The 27,972-nt window shown below is 48.4% G+C and overlaps 1 protein-coding gene across 2 annotated transcripts in view; it reads left to right on the top strand.

The window, feature by feature from the left end:
- The first annotated feature begins 12,161 nt into the window (after positions 1–12,161).
- IGSF3 (immunoglobulin superfamily member 3) overlaps positions 12,162–27,972 on the top strand; it is a 90,966-nt gene continuing 75,155 nt past the window's right edge. The window contains exons 1-2 of one of the 2 annotated variants that reach the window (XM_032420755.1): positions 12,162–12,302; positions 12,974–13,655. In XM_032420755.1, the coding sequence (XP_032276646.1) occupies positions 13,613–13,655 (43 nt within the window). In that variant the 5' untranslated portion in view covers positions 12,162–12,302; positions 12,974–13,612. Of the gene's footprint in view, positions 12,303–12,681; positions 13,656–27,972 lie in introns of those variants that run through there. The other variant, XM_032420765.1, reaches the window with a different exon arrangement.

Below are 27,972 nucleotides of genomic sequence, written 5' to 3' on the forward strand. Positions count from 1 at the left end.
GCTTCTCACTTGGACCTGGTGCACTGCTGGCTCGGGGCCTTGGTACGTGCAGTTCCCTCTGCCCAGAACGTTCTTCCCTCAAACATCTGGGACCTGGCTCCTTTACCTTCTCTGGGTCTTTATTCAAACACCACAGCGGGGGAGGCGCCTGGGTGGCTCAGTCTGTTAAGCGTCTGCCTTCGGTTCCGGTCATGATGCTGGGGTCCTGGGATGGAGCCCCGTGGGGTCCTGGGATGGAGCCCCGTGTTAGGCTCCCTGCTCAGTGGGGATCTCCTTCTCCCTCTCCCTCTGCCTGCCACTCTCCCTGCCTGTGCTCTCTCTCTCTCTTTCTCTATCTCAAATAAATAAATAAAAAATCTTAAAAAAAAAAAAAAGAAACATCACAGAGGGGTTCTGACTGCTTTATTTAAAATCACAATCCCTCCTTCTGCGGCACAACTTTACCCCCGTCCAGGATTTCTTTTTCTCTTGGCGCTTTCCGTCACCCGATATACTATGCCCTTTACTTATTTACTTGTTTATTGTCTGCCTCCCCCTCCTAGAATGTGAACTCCCTGCAAGCAGGATTTCCTTTTTGCCTGTTTTGTTCACCCAGCTCCTGGAATAGAGCCTGGCATTTAGGAGGTGTTTAATTATATTTGTGAAGTGACTGAATTCATTGAGCACTGCCTGTGCACTCCAGACCTCACCCAGTTTATTCCCCTTGGATTCCCCACGCTAGCCCTACGCAAAAAGCCCTGCAATAGGTCCTCCTATGAAACAGGTGCAATTGTCACCATTTTGCAGGGGAGGAGACTGAGGCTGTTTGCTTAAATAAATGATCTGAGGTCCCGTAGCCAGGGAAAGGGGAAGTGTGGTTTCGAGCTCTTGACCAGCAAGCTAAACTGTCATCGCCTTCCTCGAGTTCTCTCGTGGCCGAGGGGCGGGCAGCTCGGGGGCCCTCCGGTCAGCATCTTCGCGTGGTGGGACTTCGGACTGCCTCGCTGGAGATGCGTTGCTGATCCAAATTCCTGCTTGTGAAGGAGAAGGAGGAGCAGGAAGAACGGGAAGAGAAGACAGTGAGGGAAGGGCCAGTGGTGGAGATGGTGGGGTCTGGAACTGTCCAGCTGCCTCCTGGGGTTACTGTGGGCGGCAGGACCCCCCGTAAAGCATCCCTGGGAAGAGGACTAGGGTGTGTTCCCCACCATGTCCCCCAGCTCATGGGTGCTCCTTTCAAAGCCTGCTAGGAAGTCTGTCCTCTTTCTCCTTCATGCTAACAACTGGATTCACAGGCTGAAAAGAAGTAGCCGTTGCAGATAACCTCATCTGCTCTCCGCCCCCAGGAGGCTTTGCTCATTGCCCTCCCCCCAGCTGGCCTCACCTCCCTCAGACCTGGGGCCCCGGCTCAGCAGTGGCTGGGACCCCCCGCACTACACAGGCCAAAATGGCTCTGCAGTGGGTGAGGAGGAACTGGGGCCCCTGGCTGACACTGGGCGGCCAGGAGCGGGCTGGGAGGGTCAGGGCTGAACGCCACCCGTTGGCCATTGTTGCAACAGAGACTACTTTGGTCTTGTGACTGACAGACGAATACACCTAGTTTTTTAAAAAAGGGTTGCTTTGTTGTTGTTGTTTTCTTAAACAGTCTAGGACCAAGACAGACAGCTGTGGTTGATAGTGTCTGGAGAAAAATAGAACTACTGTGTTTGGGTTATCATATGATAGCTCACAAAGAAAAGGGCTTTGTTCTATGATTGGTTTCTCTAGTCAATTAAACGTTTAATATCTGCCATGAGGTCCCTGCTGTTTAAGTAGAGATACTTCAGATATATTTGGCAGCCACATGCCTGCTTACTTAATGTAAGTTTCCATCTCTTTTCCTTTCTTTCTTCCTTCCTTCCTCCCTCTCTCCCTTCCTTCCTTCTGTCCTTTCTTCCTTGTTCTTTCTTTCTTTTTTTCTTTCTTTCTTTCTTTCTTTCTTTCTTTCTTTCTTTCTTTCTTTCTTTCTTTCTTTCTTTCCCTCTCTCTCCCCCCCACTTCTTTCTTTTTTCTTTTCTTTCCCTTCTACTCCTTCCTCCATTCCTTCCCCCTTCCCAATTGTCCTCCTTTGGTTCATCCTCTCTTTTCTCCCCTTTCTGCTCCTCTTCCGTGGATAGGAAATTATCCATGAGGAAAAGGAGGGAAGGATGAGGGGGTCACAGAAGTGTTGTAGAAATTACAAGTGAAAGAAGCCTGTCACCATCCATGTATTATATTCTGTGCTGGGAACTTAAGGCACACACGTGGCCTCCTACAGCTTGTTAGCTTCGTCCAAAGCATCCGGGGAGATGCTCTCTCTGATGAAGTCCCCAGGGCTCTGAGGTCTGGGCTGGGGTGGGACTCAGGGATCCCAGGGAGATGGGCTGCATTGTGGAGGGTGGAAGTTCCTTGCCAAGGACCTTTGCAGAGGGAACTAGAGGATGATCACTAATGAAGGCTCTTGGGTACAAGTAGAAACAAAAAACCTGCCCTCCTACTTGTTTATATGAACCATCTATCCAAAGCAGCTTGGTGTCTGCTACACCGGGGACTAAATTGCCCAGGGGAAGTCATGAAATACCCCCCATCCCCTGGTTGCTCGAGCTCCCTGGAGTCCAGGGCCTGGAGGTTCACTCCTTGGGCTTGAGGGTAGAGTCCAGGGCGTTCACTTAGCCTCACCTTCATTCATTCCATAAAGCTTTAGGTGAATGCCCGCTAGGCACCAGGCATAGTGTGGGGAGCAGAGGACACTGTTACGTCGGGAAGTTTCTGGCCCCAAGAAACCCACTAGGTAAACATACATGTAAACAAATAACCGAAATCAGTAAAAAAGCACTGCCCTAGAGTACTGTACTAAGCACAGAGCTTTCATTGATGATTAACTCAATGTGGGGAGGAGGAAAGCAGGGGGGAGGTGAGGAGGGGTACCATAGAGAAGCTGGTGCTTCAGTTGCTCCTACAAGAAGGCTGGAATTTTGCCAGGTTGATGGGTCGTGGAAGGAGACAAAGCATACCAGGCAGACTAACAGCATATATAAAGGCCCATCCGGAAAACCATAGGTAACCGGGTAAGACCAGATCGTAGTGGGAAGAATCAAGAGCTGAGAAAAGTTGGAGCAAGATCAAGGGTAGTCAAAGGCATGCTTGTAACCTATTCTAAGGAGTCTGAATCTTTCATAAGCAATTGGCAGCCCCGGAAGGGTCACATCTACACTTTAGGAAGATGTGCCCTTTAGAAGGACGGATGGACAGAGAGTGAGATCATCACCTGGGAGAGCAGGTGGGCAACCAGGACAATAGTCTAGAAAGAGGTACTGAAGCCTGAGCTAGGGCAGAGGCCACAGAAACAGAAGGGAACCAACAGCTTCAAAAGATGTGAAGAAGATAGAATTGGCAGCTCCAGTTACCAATTGGCCGTGGAAAGTGAGAAGTCTAAAATTAATCTGAAGGTTCTGGCTTATATGATTGAGTGAAAAGTGTTATCATTAATGGAGATAGGGAATTGAGGAGGAAAAAATAGATTCGAGGGAAAAATAATGAGCTGCGTTTGGGGCATGTTCAGTCGAAGGTCTGGTGACATCCAGGTAGAACATTTCAAAAAGCAGTTAGCTCTATAAGTGTAAAGTAAGGAAGGACTGGGCTGAAAGTTCCAGTAAGAGTGGTCCACTGAGAGAGAAATAGACACCGTGTGGTGTCGGGGGGAAATGGGGTCATACAGAGAGTATATTGGGGTGGGCAGCTATTCTGGCCTTTGTCTTATACCCTATGTCTAATCCAACAGGAAGAGTGGTCAGCTCACCCCTCACCGTACATCCTGAATCCACTTCTCGCCGCCTCCATCACCACCTCCTCGGGCAAAGCTTCCATCATCTCTCACCTGGGTTATGTAATAATCTACAAATTGGTCATCTTGTATCTGTTTTTGCTTGCCTATAGACTATTTCCTATACAACAGCCAGATGGGCCCTTTTAAAATGTAAATTAAGTCATGTCACTTTAATCTTCTAAACCACCCAGTGGTTTCCCCTGACACATGAAATAAAACCCAAATTCCCACAAGACTCAAGATCTGGCCTTTGCCTTCCTTTCTGAATTCACCTTCTACCTCCCTCTCCCTCATCACTCTGTTCCTGCCACACTGACTTTCTAGCTCTCAAACATGCCAAGCTTGTTCCTGCCCCAGGGCCTTTGCACCTGCCTGCAATGCTCTTCTCCTGGATCTTTCTACAGATTCAATTTCTCCGACAAAATTTTCAAGTTTGAATTCAAGTTTGTATTTCTTTGAACAGAGTAAGCATAGGTGCTCCATTGACTGTGTCAGATAACTCCAATATCTCAGGATTTTGTGGACCTGTTCCAGTTTTCTGGTGTTTCTGCTGGCTCTCACTCACCTTGTTTTATTTCCTGGTTATCTCTGGCTGTGTGCTGGAAATTTTCATTCTGGAATAATTTGAGGCCCAGGGTGATAGGCTTTTTCTCCTGAAAGGATTTTCATTTACTTCTGGAAGGTACCTAGTGCTACTCCCAGTCTGAACCCACTTTAAGCCAAGTTCTAGGCTCAAGGTCTTCAGATGACCTGAAGCCAGGTTGCATGTCTGAGTAAGAGCTAATTCTGGTTCACAGTTACCCCAAGGACATAGCTCTTGGAGGATCCCAGCTTTAGGTTCAGAGCCCTCCACCTTCTTCTCAGGCTCTGATGTTTGTCCCCTCACCCTCTGAGGCCGCCAAAAGCTCAGCTCCATTTTGCAGATATTTACTGCATATCCATAGATGTCCTCGGGACAACAATGGCTCTATGTGGTGGTCCTTCTCCTAGCTTCTGCCCAGTAATTCTGCACCACTTTAATAACTACCTTTGGCATTATTTAAATTTTGTCCGTGTATTTTCGTTGGCATTGGGAATATTGGTCGAAATTTCCAGGTCTGATGTGTTAACAAAAGCAGTCCCACTTGCCCCATTTCCTCCACGATTCAATTCCTCATTCAGATCTGTGTGCAACTTTCATTTCTTCAGAGAAGCCTTTCATGCCAATTCCATCGAAAATAGCCACCTCTATTCTTGCATTCTCTGCTTTATTGTTCTTTATAGTGCTTAATCACCATCGGATATTTGGTTGCATATTTATCTGCTTACTTGTTTATTGTCTGTCTCCCCAGCTAGAAGTTATTTACTCATTCATGCATCAAATATTTATTGCACGCATCCTATGTGCTAAGCATTATTCTAGACATTGGGCATGCACTAGAGAACAAGGCCGGTCAGATACCAACCCACAGGGGGCTTACGTTCTCATGGGGAAGACAAACAATAAACAGGAAAATAAACACAGAAAGTAAACTCCATGAGGATAGGAAGCTTGCCTGCTTTCTTTAGCACCTTGGGGTGTAGAACAGTGCTTTATGCTGACTGAATATTTGTTTTTTTTTTTAAAGGAAAAAAATCCTTGTCCCAATGTTATTTTTCTGTATTGTTTAATCCCTAGTGTTTCAACTGTATCGTTGGCTTGCTGCCTTTTCTCTTAAAGGATTAAAAAGACTTGTGTGTCAGCCTGGAAATAGAATCATCATCTACTATATTACGGTTACGGGGAAATATGTTCTGAGTTCCAAATAATTAACTTCCAAGTGAACTTTTGGAAACTGTCAGCTGGGCTCATATATATTTGGGTGAGATTTGCCAATGTCTCTGCACTCTTTTATAGAAAGAGGCAACACGCCAGCCAGATCAGGCTAGACAGCCCTGGCGATGAGTGGGATAACAGATGTCTCAGAAAGAGTGCCCTCACATCCAGAAGGCTCTCTTCTGTTATGAGCTCATGGGTGTTTGGATTCTTAGAATCTCAGATCCGTGGTGACACCTTCCACTGTGCAGGGGCAGAAGTTCTGTGATTGAACTCACATTTTTTTCACCAGAGGGGCCAAGCTCAATTCTTGAGAGTCCTCTACCTGGGCAACAGCATGGTTGAAAGTGGCAGCCAGCCCTGGCAGCCAGCCCCACCACCCTGGGACACTGAGAGAGAGCGAGGGATGGGGGGGTCAGCCAATCCAACTCAGAGAAGTCGCTCCGACATGACAGTGTCATGGCATTCAGCCTGAGCTCGAAATCTTTGCCTATGCACCTGCTCTAGGTTGGTCCATTCATTAGCAAGGGGAGGCAGCCCAGGGAGGAAGAGCACAGGTGGCGAGCCAGAGCTGAGTGTAGGAAGAATCAAATCTGAGGCTGTCGTTGGGTTAAAAAAAACCCCAAAAACCAAAAAACAACCAAATCAGGATTTGCTGAGATTTTGGGAAAGAAAATGGAGAGTAACAAAATGCTCAAGGTTTGGGCTGTGAAGGATGGGGAGCCTCTTGAGTGTGGTCAGGACTAAGTTCAGAAGGGAATATTGATGGAGAAATGAGCTCTTCGGATTCTTTTGAAGTGGGTGACAAACTATACAGTTGAGGGACCCATCAGAAGTGGGCTTGGAGCGAGGACATGGATCATGAATTTGTGAAAAATCTATCCCAAGATTTTGAGCTGGAAGAGCCCTTAAAAGTCATCTAGCAGGGGAGGGGAGGTGGCGTGGCAGCCATGCTGTTGTGAGTCTCTGTGTGTGCGCTCCACCCCCCGCAGCCATTACCTGCATGGTTCCAAGAAGGAGGAGGAGGAGAACCAGGAGGGTGGGGGGAAATTTTTTTAGTCATCTGGTTCAGTCTCACTCCAACGTTCAGAAACCAGATCTTCCAGATGGGGCCCGGGAATCTACTTTTCATGCTTCTGGAGTAATTCCTGCACAGCCACTTTGGGACCTTCTGACTACTCTCACCAACCTCACTTTACAGAATAAGAAACTTGGGTCCAGAGAGGTCAAAAGACACCATGAGCAGCAGAGCCCAGACGGAGAGCTAGAATTTCAGGCTCCTAGTTCCTTGCTTCTTATACTATGAGAAGTTCATAATCAGCCCAAACAATAGCCAGTGAGTACCGAGAACTAGTCCCAGGCATCTTGTTAAGTTCTTCCTGTATTTCAGCTCATTTAATCCTTGCAAGCTCCCTATGAAGGCAGGTGCTATCGTTATCCCCTGTTATAAACGAGGAACCCAGACGACAGGTGTAGTACCTTGACCAGAGTTAAGTGTCAGGGGCTCAGATCTGACCTCCTTCACCAGATGCCACCGTTCTCTGTCAGCCAGAGAGCAGGAGGATCAGCAAGCACAGCCCTGGGGCCTTGTGGAGGAGGAAGAATGTTAGCTCAGTAGATTCTTATGTCCCCCCTGGGATAAACCAGTCTTCAGAGTTCCAGGGGGGCAACTCCAGATCCTTCCCTGACGCCAGATGGCGCACCTCAGATTCTGAGCACCCACCTTGTGGGGAAGCCTTAGGGGTCTCCTCTACTCCCTTGCCACCTTGATCTTGAGATGTAAGAGTCAACTCTATTTTTTTTTTTTTAAAGACAGATGGTATCCTGTGTAAGCTATTCCTAGTCTTCAGCTCTGGGGATCCTCGCCCATGTAGGAGGGTAATCACCAACAAGAAAGCTTGCTATCCGAATTGTTTAGTGGCACGTTTAGCTCTGACTTGGCTGTTCTGTGGGGTAGGGAGGCTTTGCTCTTTCCACTTGGCATTTTGCGTACATTAAGGGCAATTAACACTGGTACTTGTGAGCACAAGGCGTCAAGCTATCTTTGGACAAAATGCCTTGCCCTCAACTTGTTTTCGGCTGACAAAAGAGAACTTGGCTAATGCCTTCTTTCCCCCCTAATTTTTAAAAACCGTAACTTTATGTCCCTTGTGGTTTTATATTAGCCTTTTGATTACAGCTCCAGTAGGTTTGGAGACCTCAAACTGATAGAACCACTTGGTCATATCTTATCTACAAATTTTGTGGTATTGTTCCCCCTACAGTGTTTATTTTGAAACACTAGCTTCCAATGGATAAAATTAGGGAAAATTGAATGAAAATCTGGATCTCCGGCTTTTCTTGAAAAGTGAGAAAACCAGGCAACCCTGGATCTTCGTTCCTGACTACAACTCTTTGCTGAAGCTGTGCTTCAGTCTGGCTTTATAGGCTTCTGAATTTAACTCCCCGGGGGAAGAAGATTAGGGAGTCTTCTAAAATGTCCAAGATATCCACCTGATCCCAGGCCAGTCCAGGAGAGGTTTCAACATTCCAACGTAAGTTGTTTTGAAGCAAGCTGCTAATGTTTAGCCCAGACACCAGATGCGTTTGCTGACTGGGGTCTTCTGTCCCCTCCTCTCCTTTGACGCTTCTCCTTCCCTTAAGACTCACTGTCTGTAGATGGTCTCCTGAAAGGGTCACCGTCATGCCACTGTTCAGCACTTCATTTAATGCTTTCTATGTCTGGAGGGCAGAGACATTCTTTCACTGTACAGGTGCGCCCCAGAGATATTGAGGTTAGGTTCCAGACCACTGCAATAAAGGGCATATTGCCAGAAAAATGAGTCAAATGAATTTTTTGGTTTCCCAGTGTCTATTGTAGTCTATTGTATTGTTGTAGTCTATTAAGTATGCAATTGCATGATGTCTAGAAAATAAGTGCTCACCTTAATTAAAAAATACTTTATTGCTAAAACATTCTAACCATCATCTGAGCTTTTAGCCAGTCATAATTACTGATCACAGATCACCATAACAAATATAATGAAAAAGTTTGAAATATCGTGAGAATTACCAAAATGGGAGTGACACAGAGACACAAAGTGAACAAAGGCTATTGGTAAAATGGCACCAAAAGACTTGCTCTGAGCAGGGTCGCCACAGATGTTCATTTTGTAAAAAACTGCAGTAGCTGCGAAACTCAATAAAGTGAATCGCAATAAAAGGAGGTATGCCTCTACTCTACTCTCCCTGCCCTGCAGTTAGCACAGCCCTTTGAAGATCTTAGATGGTCCATCCATGAGAAAATTAGAAAGATGCTATGCTAGGAACCAGCCATAGCATGTATGGGGTGATGATGGGGTCAAGGGTTGACAGACCATCCAAAAAGCTGCAAGGGGTCTAGGTGGTAGGAGGTGGGGTAGGTGGAGAAGTTTAAAAGGAGAAGGGATATTGAGTACAGGGTTCAAGGATGGAGGAAGTGGCCCAGGCGGAGGCCTGGGGACTAAACGCTTAGGAAGTGTGGTCTTGGATAAGAGGTCGGGCAATTTGTTGGGGTCAGAGAGCTCTGACACAGGCTGAGGTAGTTCTTCTTGCAGATCCCTTGACTCTCCTCTCTCTCTCCCTCTCCCTATCCAATTCTCCAGAACATTCTATTGAACATACTTTCAAAATGCTTCTAGACTCCACCCATATCTCACAACCTGTATCATTATCATCCTAGTCCTAGCCACAGTCATCTCTCACCCGCACAACTACAAGAGCCTCCTTTTCAGTGTCCCTCCTCCACTGGTACCTCCCGACGCTCTATCCTTCTTCTGCAGCCAGAGGGACCCAAACTGCCTGCTAGCCCATGAGGTCCTACAGGATTTGGCCTCTGTGACCTCTCTGATCACAGTTCTCCTCCTTTGCTCTCATGTCCCTTCAGGTACGCCAACACACCTTATAGTTTCTGAGCATGTTAAGGGACTTTGCACCTGCTGTTCCCTAAGCTTGAAACGCTCTACTTCCAGAAGTCTCCAAGGCTCACTCACTCCTTCTAATCAGGTGTCGTCTTCCCTGGTCACCCACCTAGAACAGAATACTCCTCCCCACCCCACACACAAGCACACGATTCCCTTCTCCCACTTTTCCTAAGAACACATGTCATGTTATGTTCTATATTTATTCGTTTCATTGTTGGCGTTTTCCACCAGAATAAGTGCCACGAGCGAGAGCAGAGACTTCTTAGCACATAGTATATGCTTAACAAATAAATGAAGGAGTCTAGCAGATAAGAAGTGAGAGATGCCAGAGTCAGGGTTGTCTTGGGGAAAAGAGGTAATATTTAACACACAAGAAGAGATTTTCCATATAACACTTGGTATAGTGATAAATATTTAATTCAATTCAATTCAGTTGAGGTATTTATAGTGCAATATGCAGACTGCAATGCCAAGAGACGTTTGGGATAAAGGTTAATTAAAGTACAGGTCCTGCCTGCAAGGAATTTATAGACAAGGAAGAGGGGCGAGGGCAAGTGAGACCCCTTAGTAACTTTTTTGTATCCCCCATAGCATGTTCTTCATTGCCTTGCCCACTGGGGGAGTGGGTAACTAACTTTTTTTTTTTTTAAAGTTAATTATCAGTATACTCCTTCCCGAAATCCTTTCATCACCATACCGTCCATTAGAGTGAAAAACATCTTACAAACCCACAGTCCCTTTCTGAGTTCTGAACTCCACACCTCGCCCCCCAATTGTTTTTTGAACATCTTTACTTCTATGACTCTTGGGTATCTCCAACTCAATACATCCAATCTCATCCTATGTTTCTTGATCTCAGTTTTTGAGGTGGAGCTGGCTTTTCTGCCCCATTCCTCACCTTCAACCTGGCATTCCATGGAGTCTACCTCCTGACGTCCAGGGGACCTGCTCATTTCTCTCCCTCCCTGTTGCTACTTCTGCGGTCCTGGTCACCGGATCTCTTGTCTAGATTTTCAGCAACACCCACTAACCTCCTGTGGAACTCCCCTCCCACCCATTTTCCACATCTAGGCCAGAGTGGTCTTTCTAAAATGTACATCTGAGAGCAGCACTGCCTTGCTTGGAATCTTCAGGGGCTTCACTATGGCCCTGGACTAAAGTCCATCCCTCCCCCCTTTTTGGGAGAGATTTTATTTATTTGTTAGAAAGAGAGAGCACAAGCAGGGAGAACAGCAGGCAGAGGGAGAAGCAGGCTCCCTGCTGAGCAAGGAGTCCCATGCGGGACTCGATCCCAGGACCCTGGGATCATGACCTTAGCCGAAGGCAGGCGCCCAACCGACTGAGCCACCCAGGGGGTCCCTAAAGTCCAAACCCCTTAACACACCATACAAAGCCCTCTAGGTTCTGGCACCAGATTTCTTCTCTGCTCTTTCTTGTTACTTTCCTACAGCCTAATTTGTGCCCAACAGAGATTTCTGGTCCTCTGACTACTCTCTCGTCCCTCTAGGTCTTGGAGGATACTGATTCAGGGTCTGGACTCAGTTACTCCTTGCCTCCCTCCTCTCCTTCCTCTGGAGCCTCCTTCTGCTCTTTTGGATTCTACCTAGTTTTCATTTCCTCTAAGAAGCCTTCCTGACACCTGACCTGATCTGACCAAATCCCTCCTCCTCATGTCCCAACCCCGAAACACAGGGTCCGGGTCCTAGCACCTGCTTCCTCAACACTTTGTTCTTTTCTTGCGGTACCTGTTTTATAGTCTCCCGACTAGACTGCAAACTCCAGGAGGGCAGGACAGTCTTGTTCTACCTTGGTTACCTTTTGACCGTTCCTACCCAGAAGGCATGTGTATTCATTAAGTATTTAATGGATGAAAATGCACTTGTTTGGGTAGGGCTGCTCCTCAAAAAATAATTATATCTTACATTTATGGAGTGCTTAAGATGGGGCAGGCTCCACTCTAAGTGCTTTGCAAGTGTGCCATGGACATCTCCCATAACCCTCTTTAGTAGGGGCGGGCTATTTCCCCATACAACAGATGGGGAAACTTAGGTACAGAGAGGTGAAATAACTCCACCAAGGTCGGCAGCAAGGACGTGGAAGAACCAGGGTTAGAACCCAGGCTGTGTCCAGAGTCCAATTTGGCCACAACTTCTAGGAAGTTCTGCTCTAGAATGAAGCACAATATGGGGTTCCACTACATGAACAGATTCAAATCTCCTGCTAAGGGCTTTGTTTTTGTTTTCTGGAGAGAGGACACGCTCCCTTGCTGCCCTCTTCAAGGCTCGTGGATCCTTTACTGGGCTTTGGGCGGGGCCTTGTGCTTCTTGCCCACGGCCCGGCAGCCTGCGTACAACGCCCTACTTAACTTTCAGGGCTGCCCAGCCACACGCCCCCTGTGCCCAGGTCCCGGGTGGCTCTTGCCCTCGGCAGGTGCGCCCGGGAGAGAACCTCGGCCCCCGCGTGCCCCCCACCCCCCAGCCCTCCGGGCCCGGCCGCGCGTCTCCGGGGGCGGGGGAAGGGGCGGGTCCGGGGGCGGGTCCTCTCGCCCAGGCCACCGCCCTCGCCCGGCGCGCGGCTCCACCGGGTGCTGCGGGCCGAGCTGGAGGGGCGGGGCCTCGGGAGGGGCCGGAGCGCGGCTGCCGGTGAGGCTGCGGGGGGAGAAGGAGAAGGCGGTGCGTCCCCAGAGGCGTGCGCTCGGACCGCCGGCCGCCGGACAGACGCACAGAGGGAGAGGGCCGGGGGCGAGGTCAGTATCCGGTGGGAGCGCGGGCGGCGCGCGGAGGGGCGGCGGCGCGGGCAGCCGGGAACCCGGGGCAGGGGGCGGGGAGGGCGGCGGCGGGCGCGGGGCCGGCTCCGCTCGGGGGTCGGGCCCGAGACCCTCCCCTTGGCTGGTCTGGCGCGCGGCGAGCGCGCCCCGGCAGCGGAAAGCGCAGCCGCCGCTCGCTTCTCCCACCGTCTCTTTTCTTTCCAATCAGCGAAAAATAAACACCCGGGAAGGTAAAACAATAGCGGGGCCACCTGGGACGCGGCGCGCGCGGAGCTCCCACGTTTGGGGCGGGGGCCGGAGGTGGAACGGGGAGTGGCGGCCCCACGGCGGAGCCCCCTCCCGCTGTGCCCCCGCGGAGGGTGGGGCTACCCGCGGCGCCGGGCTCGGCAGGAGGCGAAGGGAATTCCCTGGAGTGAGGCGTGTGGGCAAAGTATTGCAGGAACAATCGGGCTTCCCGCAATTGCCCTGCTGTGGGCAGGGAAACTGAGGCCGGGGCCAGTGTAGCGACTTGCCCAAGGTCAGAACGCACGGGTTGACTGTCCTGGTCCGGGAACGGGACCCAGGCGGCCAGCGCAGCCCAGCGCTCAGCCCCTCTCGGTTTTGCGGCGCTGGTGTTCGCCTTTGATACATCTCTGTTGTGTTTGTTTTAGAAATCTGCTGGCATTGTGGGACCGGCTTCGCTTCGGAGCCGCTGAACGCCAACTTGCTTCGTGTGTTCTGGGTAGGTGTGGGGCAGGTGGCAGCTCCGTGACCTACCGACATGGATGGAGACGGACTTTTTGATGAAGAAACCCAAACAGTCGGTGCCATTCCGGGGCGATTTAGCTGTCAGAGGTTTTGACAAAACCTGCCCTGTTCCCTTTGGGGAGTCCGAATGAGGGAGCTTACAGACACCTTCACTGGGAAGCCAAGGACATTTCTGTATAATCAGTGGATGAAAGGATTTTCTCAGACTCTTTTTTCCCTTCTCCTCGAGGATTAATTCACTGCAATCTACAATTCCAGTGGAAACCGCAAGGCACGGGATGTGGCAGAAGCCTAGAGGGCCTTCAGAATTGTTCTGGACCCTTCTTTTAGCATAGGGGAGTTCAACGCAAGCCACCGGCAGCCCTCGCTGCGCCCCCCCCCCCCAATCTCCTGATCTCTTCTCTTTAACGTGTTCTCATTTTTTGAGTTAAGTTCTGTTTCCAAAACTGTCCTCTGGAGCTATAAGTGGATTGCCAGAAATGAGAGATTAAGTGCAAGAGAAGAGGGAGCGTCCTGTGTTGTGTCTCTTCTCTGCTGCCGACATGAAGTGCTTTTTCCCAGTGCTGAGTTGTCTGGCTGTGCTGGGTAAGTGGATCTGCTTATCAGTGCGATCGATGGGCAAGTTTAACCTGCTGTTGGTTCCTGTAATTCCTTGTGGTTCTTTCCCATCAACACTTGGCTTTGGGGGACACCAGGACACCGCCAATGTGTATCACAGGTTGGAATAGGGTACCAAGAGGCCCATTTCTGACCCAGGAGGAACGGTGAGCTATTGTTTGGTGTCTTTAAGAAGGAGCATCTGCTGTCCTTGAAGTGTCTGCCCCCGGCCTTGCCTCGCGGTGAGATCCTCCCATCTGCATGTCGGTGGTTTAGGGGCTCCATGTGGCTTATAAACTTCAGTGTCTTCGCCTCTGTGTTGGTCCACCTTAATTCCTAACTTGAAGTGGCAACGTTATTCTTACTGTGGGGAAAGTTGGTTTAGTGGTCATGATGGTCATTTTTTGTTTTGTTTTGTTTTTGGGCAGGGGAGGAAGTAGGCATGAGTGGAATAGGGTGGTGAAGGGACCTACCTAAGTGGTCTGGAGACTAAAAATGTTTGAGGATACCCGTCTTATGACCCCTCACCAAGGAAACTCAGAGCATAGTTCCGGAGGAAGAGGGACTGGAGGAGGGGAAGCTGCTTGTGAGGGGATGTGTTCGGATTGGTTTTGGTGCCCCTACAGAAGGCCAGAATGCTTAGAGCAGGATGAAGAGCTATTGTCCCAAGAGGTAAACCCTTGACACCTGTCCTAGGGATTCTCTCCCCATTGCAGAGCCCCCCCCCCCTTTTGCCCATACTTTCTATGCCATTGAGCACCGTCTTATGTGTAGTATCTGAGGACACATCTTGGGTCTAGGATAAACTTCCTAGCCAGGATCTGATGCATCCTCTCTGTCCATCTCGTCAGACCTTGCACAGCAGCATGCCCTCTGACCTCTCTGTATGGTTCCGTCGTGGTTTCTTCCTGCGTGAAGAGGTCATCCCAGTTGCCTATGGAGTCTGCATTTCCGAGTCTAGATATTTTGCATTTACGGAGTTTATTCATGACCTGCTTCTCTTTAGAGAGATTGCTCTCATGCATTGTCCGTACCCTTGTAGGAGTTCACAGTTGGGTGGAAAGAACGGGTTTTGGAGTTCGAGAGCCTGATTCGAATCTCAGCCTCATGATCGCCATATGAACCTCAGCAAAAAAGGGATGATACCTCCAAGAGCCGTCTTGACAGTGAAAGGCTATGTAAGGTGTCCTAAATATCTTGACTGCTTTGAAAAATGTCTGGAACACATAGTAAATGTGTCCAGTCGGTGGTTCTCAAACTTGCGTGCATGTTGGAATCACTGGGGGAAGCTTCTAAAAAGTCCCGATCTCCAGGCAGCAACCCCAGCCAGACCAATTAAACCAGATTCTCTGGGAGGGTGACCCAGGCATCAGTCTTTCTGCTCTCACAGGTAATTCCAAGTGAAAGAACCAGTGTGTGAGTTCATTAGTGCCAGCCCTCCCCGCCCCAGCACACACGCAGACACCGGGTCCTGGGGCAGGTTAGTCAGTGTTGTGCCCACGTGTGGGTGAGGATACAGTGTCCCCGTGTCTCCCGTCTGTTCAGGCAGAGTTAAGAAGGCAGATAGCTCTCTGTGTGCCAGTCCTGAATATCCCGTTGATATTTGTTCATACTGTATTTGTCATTCACTTAGTGTCTGGGTTTAAATCAGTAATTAGTGATTCATGTGGATTCAAGAGGACAAACAAGGAAGGCCCTGGGGAGTCAGAGGAGGGTGGGATGGCTAAGGCCGGCTAGAGGGCTGGGTGGAAGGGTGGGGCCCAGGGCAGGAGAAGGAGCCACCGATGGCAAAACAAGGAAATGGGGACATTTGTGCCTTTTGTTTCTTCTGGCTGCTCTAGAAATGGGAGGCTTCCTGCAGGTCCCCCTGCTGTTCACCCTCTGGGCCACTCTGGAATGGAGCCTGGGCCCTGACTCTGTTCTCCTCCCTCCACTCCCAGCCTCCCTTATAAACAGGTGCCGGGGAGGAAAGGAGCATCAAGGTGGCGGTGCAGGGGAGTACTGGCAGCCCGCCAGACGTGGGTGAGGGGGGGAAGGTTTAGAAGTGCGGTGTGCCTGTTTTTTTGCCCCCCGCCCCCAAAGTCTCATCTGCTCCCATCACCTGGTAACTGTCAGCAGGGCAGGGAGGGGCTCTTGCTACTCTGCTGGTAACCTTGGAGAGCTGGGGGTGTCTGAGGAGGGAACAAAACCCAGGTTGGGGGTCTTATTTCCTGCTTGCAGTCTGGTGTGGGCTGATTCATGCGTCAGCATTCTTGCTGTGTAATGTAAATTATTGTGTAATGTGAATTTCAAAGAGCAAAGAATCCCAAGGTTTTATGCTCATGTGGGTCACACACCTAGAATCAAATTTTGTTTGTATAAAGTAGGATGAGGCAAAGTACTCTGCAAAGTGGTGCTGATGCAGCTGCTGCCAGCCTCCAGGAAGGGCAAATTTGAGGCAGAAAACCCTACAGTACACAAGGGTGTACCCAGGGTAGATCTCCCACATGCCAGCAACGCCCTCCACATCGCTGGACCTGTGTTTTCTGCTCCCTTCCTTTGCCAGCAGCGTCTGGGATTTGGATCAGGTTCCTCCTTTTCTGCCTGTTGGGTGCTGACTCCTGCCCTTGTCTTTGTCCTCCCCGAAGCCACAGTGACCACTGTGTCTTGTCTCTTCCTCTTGCAGCGCCGGGTGCCCCACCCGACTTGGGAGCCCTGGGCGGCCACGGCCACCCTTGTTCCAATTCCAGAGCCATCTGAAGCCCGGGCCCGGTTGAGCCACGAGGGTTAGTGAAGTCTCCACTGCTGAGAATGGGTGGAGCCAGAGGGGCAGAAGATGAGAGAGCGAGAGCCGGGGCTGGTGTGACCGTGGCATGAATGTGGCGTGTGTGTGAAAAAGGAGGGAATGAGGAGAGAGGGAGAGGTGGCCGGGACTGTGCCTGGCAGCAGCCTGCATGAGTGACAGTGACATGGAAAGATGACAGCAATGTGGGAGAGACAGCATAGGATTTGTGTCTGCAAGAACAGGAAGGGGGCAGTCGGGGAAAGAGGAATATAAACTTCAGGCCCATAGAGCACATTTCAGTTTTGCATATAGCCATGTGCCTCCTAGGCCAGTGCTGATGTTGCAAACAAGACGAAATAGCTTTAAAAGTGTTAGCCAGGGAAGATGTAGGAGACTGGGACATCTCTGGATCAGCACTGCTTAGAACCTGTAGCGGGCTCGTGAGCATTTGTGAGCCCCCCAGCGGCAGAGAATTTCACGTGTAGAGTTTGAGAAGCCTCTTGCTTGAATAGGATGGGACTGAGGCAGTGATCAGTTACCTCTCAGGGAGGAGGCCAGAGGCTTCTTCCGAAAGAGACTGAAGGGAACTTCGATGTTTTGATGAGAGTGAGCTCAGAGGCCGGACTCATGCTCAAAGGCAGAAGACAGAAGTGAAGCTGCTTGGGGCAGTCGGGGGAAGAGTTCTGAAGATCGTGATTTATGGGTGAACAAACACCGTCCCCACCAGTTGTCGCAGAGGTGGTACACTTTCCCTTTCCTGGGGACCATTTGACCGGGGTGCCGGAGAAGGGAATTCTTGTCAGGAGGACTAGACTGTCTAGGATGCCCTCCACCTGTGTGAATTATTGAGCCACCACTGTGCACCCAGGGCTGTGTTAGGACGCCCCTTTCCCCTGCATTTTGCATTGTAGTAAGAGAAGAACAGTAACGATACCACCTTTTCTAGCTCTGGCTTTTGCTGTGAAGCGAGCCCTGTCTCATTAAGTCCTCCAGATATACTCACTGGATAGAGGACTCCCATCATCACCTTTCTGTAGATGGAGATATCGAGGTCCCGGGAGTTTAAGGAACTTGCCTCAGGTAGACTACTGTACCTGCTGGATATGGTGCTCCACAGTGGTAGGGATCCAGGCCGCTTCTGTCTTGCCCCACGTGCCTGCCTCCATTCCCAAGGTCATGGCATGGTCCAAGATGGCTATGCTAGTCCCAGCCATCACGAAGGAGGTAAAGGATTGGCGAAGGGCAAGACCTCGCAATTTAAGGACATTTCCTGAAGGTTGCACACATCTCTTCTGCTTATATTCCCGTTGGCTACAACTTGAGTGCATGACCATACTTGGCCGCAAGGCAGGCTGAGAAATATCATCCTTAATTCTGAGTGTCCCGCTAAAAACTGAGGGTTCGGAGGAGAGAACAGATTTTGGAGGGACAGCAACGGGTTGCTGGCCGAGTGACAGAGCTAGTAAGTGACAGCACAGGGTTTTGAAGCCAAGGTCATTTGGTTCAAATCCTGTGTTCTTCCATCTCGCCAGCAGCCCCTCTGCGAGTGTGCGGCCCAGCCCCTCCCCGATAAGGGAGGGCACGAGCCAGATGAGCCAGCCATTGTTACAATGGGGAGCAACATAAATCCGCATACAATTACACAGGCAGTGTTGGGGTCTTAGCAATAGTGGCCGTAGTATTTTCAGAATGCTTATGTGCCCGTGACTGCTAGACCCTTTGCAGAGCAAAGCCCTTCCGTATGAAGGACCCTCTGTGTCGTGTTCACTGCTTAGCCCCAGAGCTCAGCCTCACGCCTGGCACAAAGTAAGTAGGTGTTCGGTTAATTTTTTGACGACTAAATGGTTTCTATATTGGCTCCCTTGACCAAGACAAGGAAACTCAAGGCTCAGGGAGTTTGAATCATTTTGCTCAAAGGACGAGCACTAGAGATTGGCAGAACCTGGATTTGAATCCAACTTGGACTCTAGAGCTTGTCCCTTTATGTCACCAAACAGGGGTTCTTAAACCTATTTTGGGCCCTGGATCCTTTGGGCAGTCTGGTGAAGCTTGTGGACCCTTTCTTTGGAGAACATTTTGAAATGCGCAAATAAAAATCCATCGACTAACAAAGGAAATCAATTATATTGAAATATAGTCATCAAAATATTAAACAAATTGATGATTATAGCAATATGCCTCTTTAGTAACGCATTAAATAACAAGCTCTAGCAGCAGGTCTAACCATTATTGTAATTACGGCATAGTGAGGCACGAAAACGGTATGTTGAGATATCTGTGTCAGCTGTGATGTGATATGAAAGCGTGTGTGATTTCTGTTGTGACAGAGTCACAGGTCCTGGAGACATCGTCATGATGGCTGCCTGCATTCATAATGAAACAGTCCGCATTCACAGAGAGGTTAGTTGAAAATAAAGGTGTAATTTTTTTTTTTTTTTCCCATTCAAGTTCACATAGCTCCTGAATTCTGTTCAGGGACCCCTGTGAAGTGCAAAGTAAAGTTCAGAGTAGGCGGGGGTTGCTGGGAAGACACTGTGTGAGAGGACTTCATTAGCTTTCAGAAATGGGCAGGGTTTCCGTGTGGGGAGGCATTCTATTCCCAGTAGAATCCTGATAGTGCAGAGGAGACAGCAGTCATAATGGTGGGAGAGTGGCCCTGTAGGGTCTGGAGAAATGACTGTCAGTGGTTTTAGGGCCCAGTTCACCTGGGATGATGAGGACGCAAAGAACCAGCTTAGACTGTAATGAGTTGGGGATTTGGGCTTAGACCGGGTCCCCAAGAGCCCAGGCAGACCACTTCCGCTGAGCCCTGGCCTGGAAACTGAATGAAGTGGCTCCGTTGCTGGCATCCCATGGTCCCTAGCCTCGTGCATCCTCCATTATGGCTCCTTGATTAATATTTTTAGGTTCCTTCGGGAGCTCTTCATTTGCCATGATTGGACACCTGTTTCTTTGCTGCTTGAAAGTGAGCACAGCTAACTCCTTGTAAAGGGTTGGTTTTTAATTTAGGGAAATTTAGGACACCTGTGCATGAATGCCCCCTGATTTTCAAAGAAATGAGTGGTTGCGTCAAAATCAAGCTTGCATTTGTAGAAAATCACATGTTGCCAAATTCCCTCATCAAGAACGCTTTATTAAGTGACTAATTGTGGGCCACAGTGGTGGGCACTTAACAAAGACCATGGCAATGAACCTCCCTTAACTGGAACCTTCAATTAAGTGGGATTTTGTTTTTATTTTTGAACTCCACTTTCCGAAAGGCGAAAATCACGAGATGTGGTAGCAAGGATTTATTCTAGAAATTAGCTTCCAGGCCACCATCCGTCCAGTCTCTACATCTTCCGCATCTATAATTATAGTAGCAGAAGAGAATGATGAGCCTCAGGGCACTGCAAGATCCTAAATCAAAGATTAAATTATATTAACTCTACTCAGGCTGGAAAGTGGTCAGATATATTTTAAAAACCTTTATAACAGGCTTTGTAATAACGAGAGTTGAAGCAAAGTTTCTGTCTAATCCTCTATTACCCCTTTAATTAAATTCACCTGAGTACGCTGTTCCCTGTCACCCAAGTGACCCAGGCTTTGCTGAATGTCCCTGTTTTCTAGGCGATGATCCTCTAAGGCCAGCAGTAAAGCAAACGGTAAATCACTTTGCACATGGACAGGAGGACAGTGGTATTATGTGCTCTCCAGAGGACAGGCGTCTTTGGGGGAAGGAGGGACTGGGCAAGTTTGTTCTTGTTTTCAGCTCAGCAGGAGTAGGGAGGGAACTCTGTGCAGGAGAAGGATGAGGCTGGAGTAGCTTGTGAGTGGTCAGTCTGGAAAGGCTTTCTGGTAGAGCTGCAACGGTAGGCATTTCTTAAGTAATAGGAGAGTGAGGTCCTGGCAGAACTGTGGGGCTGGAGGCCACCCTGGGCACCTTGGGGCTGCTTTGAGAAGGCTCCTCAAGGAGTGGAAAAGCCTGAGGGTCAGTGGCCGGGGCCTGAAGGAGCAGTCAGTTGGCATGAGGTCTGGGTATTTGGGCCCGAGACAGAAGGAGGATACCAGAGAGCTATAAGCGGGTGTCCTGGAGGACCCCTGGAGAAGTGGCCAGGGAGGGTAGGAGGCATTCCTGGAGGTGGGGGGTCTAGGGTGGAAGTGAAGGGGACCTGTTTCTGTAGCAAGGAAAGAGCTTTCGTGCATCAAAATATCGTCAGGGCAAAAACATTCTAACAAAATTGTGAACTCAAAGAAATGGGTGGCCTCTTCCCCTTGACTTTCAGGTCCCTAGGCCTTCCCTTTATTAAAATGGTGGTGGGGGGCGGAGGGGCTGGAGAATCTGATACCAGTTGTGTGTTCTTTCCCCAGACCTGATTCTTTGATGTATGGGAGCATGTTCAGGATTGCCTCCAATTGGCATTATTTTTGTGTATTTAATAGTGTTTTTGTTTTCCCATTCTCGAGTGCAGTCCGTGCCTCCTTTCTCTGGGTGACTTCTGAGAATACCCTCTTTGCCCTCAGGGCACTGGATCCCGGCCTGTGGCGTGCTGGTGACCAGAGACATGTCATGAGGCAGGCTGTTGACCTCCTTCTCATGGACCCCTTTTATTAACTTACCTTCCCTCAGGAGCCCCATCCATTTGAAATCTTCTGTCTCTCAGCATTAAGTAGTAATTAATCTGTTTTTACTACGTGGTAACCAGTATGATTGCTCGCTCTTGCTCTAGTGATGTAGTTCAGCTCTAAAGCAAAATGAATCTGGCACTCTGCATTGCCCATGACCCACAGGACATGCACGGCTTTACCGGGTAGGTACCTTAGCCCTGGATCTGCAGTGTAGGGGAAGTGGTGGTGGTGTTCGGTGTTTTGAAATGTCTGAGGCGGCCAGCTTTCCTACCCCACGTGTTACTTTAAGAGCCTCAGGGCACTTGGATAACCTAGCTGGTGTGTGCCCATTCGTTGATTGCGTCGGTGACCTTGATTGACTTTGCTAGGAAGGACTTTCAGTAGGAAGAGCGATAGGAGCCTGGACCTGAGCACCCAGCCAGTGCGGCAGGTCAGACCACACCTGCCCTGTCCAGGGACAACCTCCTCCTCTTTTGTTTTTTTTTTGAGACTTCCAGAGAAGTTTCACAACCGCTTAGATGTTATCAATCCCATCAATCTTAAATTTCACTGAAGACTTGATTGGAATTAACTCATAATTTAAAACAACAAAGTGCTTCGCAGTAAAGTGTTGTATAAAAGTAAGATCATGGGAGGGGCGCCTGGGTGGCTCAGTTGGTTAAGCGACTGCCTTTGGCTCAGGTCATGATCCTGGAGTCCCAGGATCGAGTCCCGCATCGGGCTCCCTGCTCAGCTGGGAGTCTGCTTCTCCCTCTCCCGCTACCCCCTCTTGTGCTCTCTCTCTTTCTCACTCTCTCTCTCAAATAAATAAATAAAAATCTTTAAAATAAAAAAAAAAAAAAGTAAGATCATGGGAGATTGGTTTCAATTTCAGATGGTAGCTTATATTTGTTTGCTTTGTTTTTTTGGATTTTAAGTCATTGACAGAGGTAACAGGGGAATGTAGTTGTGTTGTAAAAAATCCAGACAGTGCAGATGGAGAGTAAAATGTGAAAGCTTCCCTCTCTGCCCCATGCCCCTTATTAGTCTGATACATATTCTTTACAGTTTGATATATATTCTTCCAGATCTTTTTCTCTAATTTTTATGCATATATTCACACCAATATAGATTTTTTTTTTCTGACATAAATGGAATCATACAGAACATATTGTTCAACAACTTGATTTTAAAGGGGGTAATTTACCTCACTATTTTTTCAGGCTTAATTTTATGGTCATATCAGAACTGATTTGGTTATTTTATAGCTAGTCGAAACTAATTTGTGAAATCATTGGGGAGTAGTGAGCCTCATTCAATAGCTATATCATGGAATAATTTTGTCTTGCCATATCAAGAGCAAGAGTCATAATAAAAACACTAGCCTTAAATTTTAATGTACTTAATGAAAATAACTGAGTTGTTTATTCTGAGTATTTTCTCCCCAAACACATAAACTTAACAAATTAGGTACACATTTTGTTGACTGTTTTAGTTACAATTTCGAAATTATGTTGAATTCAAATGAAGCCTATTTAAAACTTGTTAAGAGGATAACCATAAATACTGGGTTTGGGGTCTAATTCAGTCAAGTTTCGTATTTGTTCATAGACTAGGGGAAAAAAAGAAGTTTGCCTGCATTTTCAATTCCCAAATGATTCTTCCATTTAGAATGAACTGGACTAGAGTAACCGCTGAGGTTGCCGGCTACCAGACATTTAAGACCTTAACCCAAAAGAGCCCTTTTTTTCCTCTAGTCCTGAAGAAGCAGCTATTTCTGTAAAAAAGATTATCATTTCAAAGTGTTGGGTTACCTCTCAGGTTCACTGGTATGACTTTCTTTAAATCCCTGGGAGCAAATGCAGGTTTCTTGGATCGGTCACCTTTAGACCTGATTTTTAAAAATGTTACCATTTTGAAGGGATGGTGGTTGGATTCACTTTTAACATAGTCGACCCTTCTTCAACATCAGTGTTTGACCTGCTCCTCCCCATCCCAAGACCACTGTTCTGCTAGAAACTACTTGCAATACTTTCCTAAGAAGACTTATCGTCTGTTCATTCAGCAAATATTCGAGTGCCGGCTCCAAGCCGCTCCTCGTTCGGTTACCTCACATAACCAAGAACTGAAAGGTAAAATCGTGAGAAACATTTTAAGAAGTCACAGGATCTGTATTTTTAATCTTAATAAATAGAAAGATTAATTAAAAACACTCTGACATGGGGGAACTCTTTTCTGTCCCTGAGGTATATCTTTTCTCTTACTGTTACTTAACATCTTTTCCTCCTGGTTTGTTCTCAGCTCTTCTTTAGCAGCTGTGAATTACACATACCCCCTCAGCCCTGACGAAGGCCTTTGAAGGAGTAAGACATGATGAATACCACTGATCGGGGGAGATTGGGGTGGGTGGCCCGGCGAGTGCAAATTCTTTCTTTTGAAAATACACAAATTTCCCAAGTCCTGGCTATGTGAAATGTCCTTATTAACTGCTGCGGATATTGTCTGTCTCTGGGAATTGGGAATTTTGTCCTTAGCTCTGAATTTCTCGGAAGCCAGAACAAAAGAGAAATAGAGCAGTCACATACTTCCCATCAGATCAGAGGCGGCATCCACACCAGACTTTCTCCTCAGGACCCTTTATGTGGGGGCCGTGGTGGTCCTAAGGTTGACATGTCTCCTACCTTATATTCTACATCCCTACTTCCCTACAGAGTGGCTCCCCTCAGGGAGCCTTGGGAGGGGAGCCTGTGGGGACAACTCAGGGCCCCCTCCAGTATTGGACCTGGGTTCCAGAAGCTGTTGCGTCCGCTCAGTGGGGTCCAGGCTCTTCCAGGCCCACACCTTGCCAAGTGCTGTCCCCTGACCCAGGGCTGCTACCCCTAAGCACTCATCCGATCGGTGCTTCCCCTTTCTCCACCAGTCCCCCAGGTCTCAGATTCCAGGCAGGTTGGAAGCTGCGCCCTGTGGGAGTCACTTCAGCTGGTAGTTGCTGCTCCCCAGAGCGTCTGGATGGAGCCATCCTTCTCCCTGCAAGCAGCACGTCTCAGAGGCCTTTCTGGTGTTCCTCATCGGCTTTGTTCTGTGGTGGTTTTGTGTTGGTTGGGAGTTGGCTGTTGGGGATTCTGCTTCCCAGATGGACACGTCTGTTAGTTTATCAGAGACTGGTAGGGGGAGTCATTCTAGGCTCATCCTGAATCTAGACCACCCTTTAGGACCTGGTTAGAGATGATTTGCTGAATAGTTTCTTAAGGTCTTCTGATATTTTAGTACCCAAGAAAGCATGCTGGACAGTTTTGTCATCTGTCTTCTAGTCTTTCATTACTAACAAGCAAGATCGCATCTGAGTGTCCTGCCCAGCCCTTTCTCCGTCCCTCTGTCAGAAGGGGCTGTGGCCCCCAGCTGGCTGTCCCGGCCCCTTTCTGGCTGGAGGAACAGCGTCTGTAACTCCTTTCTCACACGTATGAATCCAGCTCTTCTGAGCAGCTCCCCGCCGCCGGAGGACTTCCGGAATGGAGGAAGTAGATTGAGAACTCATGTACCTCTAGGCTTGAATGTATTTGAAGAGAATCCTTAGGGATCTCATGTGTAATCCTCTTCTCTTAAAGGGGAAGTATTCTGGAGGTGAGGAAAGGGCTGCCATAGGCCTGGGTTGGGTTGGGGGAGAGTGGAGGGACTGGAGAATGCCCCTCACAGAAGAGAAAGGGACTCTGGTATATGAGGTCTTTGTTTTAAAATGAAAACATGATGTAATACAAACACTTGCCTTTCCACTTTCACGCCCCACCACCACAGAAGAGCTGTAATTTCCCATATTTGGAATTTGGGGAGAGCCAGGCCTCATTTGAGGACAAGGCCAGATTCAATCTATGCTTTGGGGGAAAGTAAGTAAATATGAGAGCCTTGAGGGCTGCGGTATTTATGGTGAATCTGTGATTACTGCATGTACCTCCTTGTCATAATTTATTCAGCAGCCCCCGATGTCCTGGAGCTGGTGCTGTGCCCATCAGTAATCTGACTCTTGTTTTCTTCTGCATATTTTCCCTTTTGCGAATGTATAGGCATTCAGCTTTAATCAAGTAGGCTTTTACTCTGTCATCTGTAACGGGGATGACTGAAGTCATGTGGAGGATTTTAAGTAACTAATCTCTTAAGACATTCAGAGCATAATCTCCTCCAACTCCTGATCATCCTGCCTGCATCCGAGAGATTTGCGAGGTTCTGCAAAGGAGACAAGATGGGGGACTTTGGCATCCTTCGGAGAGACCGGGCGTCCTCCTTGCTGGCGACAGATTTTTGTTTGCTTTTGGCGTGGGGACAGGGCCTGCTGATCATTTGCCATGTCAAGAGAGTTTGAGATGCTCCATGAATGTGAGCAGTGTGTTGGTAAATCTCAGAGCCGGTGCAGAGGACAAGAGGCCAAACATGCATGAAGATGCCGTCCAAGCTCATTGATGTCTGTGCAGTGCGTCCGGGCCTGGCTCTCACAGAGAGGCTGCAAAATAGATAAGAGGTCCGTTGGTCAGTGCTGTTCACTGACATTTGTCATTCTGTTATAGCAGATCAATCAAAAGATCAGAGGTGGAGCTTCTAAAATTTCCATGTGCTTTGCTTAGAATTGGAATGTGACTTCATGTGTGCGTCATTTATTAGACTAAATTGGATTACAGTCACTCTTCAAATTGTCCTTTCTTGATTTGCTGTTTTCAACCCCTTTTGGAGATTAGCTCAGGTTCTTGCCATCAGAAGTGTCCTCCTGCAAAGGAATTTGGCGAATATTCCTGCAGGTGCAGACTTTGGTACTGTCTCTTCATGTGATGGTAGAATCCCTAAAAACGTAGACTAATGAGGAGAATTGGTTTGAATTAGTGAAATGTTTGAAGTACCAAATATTTTTCAAGAACTTCACTGTTAATACTTTTAAGTAAATACTGTAACTCAAATGAGGCTAATAGAGAGCCTAATAAAGATCCTTAGGGGATCCTGCTTTAGGAGAGAAATAAGAATGATTTGCAATTAGCGCACCAATTGTTTATGTAAATGGAGTTTCTGAAAAACTGGATTGTGCGTGGAAACAGTTTGTTCTCTTAAGTATTTTAAGTAGTCCCCATGAAACCCTGTGTATGTACGCTGCCAGTAGATTCTATGTGGTATAAAGACCTGTTTCGCAAAGACCTAATTCAGCCCTATTAGCAATATCAGAACTCCCAAGCTAGTCAAGTCCCTGATCTTACCCCCCGCCCAGTGCTGCCACAGCACCTGCACTTACCTATTTTAACATGAATTAATAAGTTTAGCAAATATCTAATATGTTCTGCCATGTGCTTGGCAGCGTGTTAGAAAAGACAACAGTCATCATCCTTGTGTAGCTTATAGGCTAGCAAAGAAGTCAAGCAGTACACAAATAAATACACATATAATTAATTACAATGGCAAAAATCTAGACGGTATATTACTTTTTAATGCATGATCTAATGCATTAGACTGTAAACTCCATGAGGACAGGAATTATGTCAGTGTTGTTGGCCATGGTGTCCCAAGCCCCTCCTTAGCCTGTTGCCTGGCACGGAGGAGATGCTGGATTGAGTTGTATGACATTGCCACATTTGTAGGTCAGCGACGGTTGAATATCAGCAGTGCCATAGGGGTCAATGTAAGAGTTGTTCTGTCAATACATATTGAATATTGAATACATATTATAATCCGTGAGCTTTTAGAGTACGCTGCATTAACACAGTTCTCTTGAGCCAAGGAGGAGCTGTAAAATTCCGAAGAGCCAAAACTCGCGGACCTGTGATGTCAGGGAGAGATGGTGCGTCAGTGGGACTTCGGAGCCCTGTGGTCTGTATATTTTCTGTGTAGTTCTTGGCACATTTCCCAGCCTCAGGGGGAGGCTTGTGTATTTGGGGCCTGGAGTGCCGTCCGTTGCCCAGAGACTCCGGGAGAGGGTGCTGGAAAGCTGAGATGAAGACAAAGATCTGAGTGGGGTGGCCCAAGAGGAATGAGGGACGAGAGACCCGTCGGAGCAAACAAAGGGGCCGTCTCTTTAGTCCAGAGGGAAGGCAGCCCTTGCTTTTACAGTGCAGACCTCACGTGTTCTCATAGTCACCAGATTGGTGGGTGCCCACGAAGTGCTCGGTTGCTTGCTAGGCACGGACAGCCTTCATTGTGAGCCTCCTTTGTGCCTGCCAGAGTGCGGGCTGATCTCGTAGATCACTGGCCCATTGGAGGCAAGGGTTGAACTGAGGAGAAGGCCCAGCTGGGCCCTGCTGGGAGAAGCGCAGGGCTCTGGCCCGAGGCCTACTCCCTATCTGTGGAACTGGGACTTGGGCCCAGCCGAGGGCTGGGACCAGAGCTTCCCAAACCTCCTCTGCTGAGTACTTTTTTTTTGCATCTGTTTGGATTTATTGGCCTTCTTTCCAGTTTCTCTGCACAAATGTCCAATTGTGCCACTCTATTATAATGCTCACTCTTTTCTCACACCCACAGGATAATTTCTAGTTCAGCTCAATTCCACGGCTTGTGGTTGAGCGTCTTATGTGCCAGCACAGGATGGGGTGGTGAGTTCGGGAAACACAAATGTGTGACGTTGGTCCCAGCCTATGGCAGACACTTGGTTGCCTCCACAACAGCTGTTCTTTTCTAGATGGCAGAGCCCTGATTTGGTTTGAAGGTCGTGTCTCTCTCCTGGTACTGCTCGAGGAAAAGTGACCCTGCTTTTGGCCTGAGTAAAAGCTGACCAGTCTAAGCCAGTCATGGAGGCCCATAGTGTAGACATGAGTGAGTGACAGAGTTGTGGCCAGTGAGGTATGAGGAGAAGTCTGCTGTGGCGATTCTGGGAAAAATGTCTTCTCTTAGAAGCCCAGAAGGAGGACAGCTCCTTCCACTGGATTCTTGGATATGAGGCAGCCATCCTGTCACCACGAGGAAAGTAAAGCTGTTGAGCCCTCAGAGGGG

The sequence above is a fragment of the Phoca vitulina genome, unplaced genomic scaffold, assembly GCF_004348235.1.
Source record: "Phoca vitulina isolate PV1807 unplaced genomic scaffold, GSC_HSeal_1.0 scaffold2, whole genome shotgun sequence".
NCBI classification, from domain to species: Eukaryota; Metazoa; Chordata; class Mammalia; order Carnivora; family Phocidae; genus Phoca; species Phoca vitulina.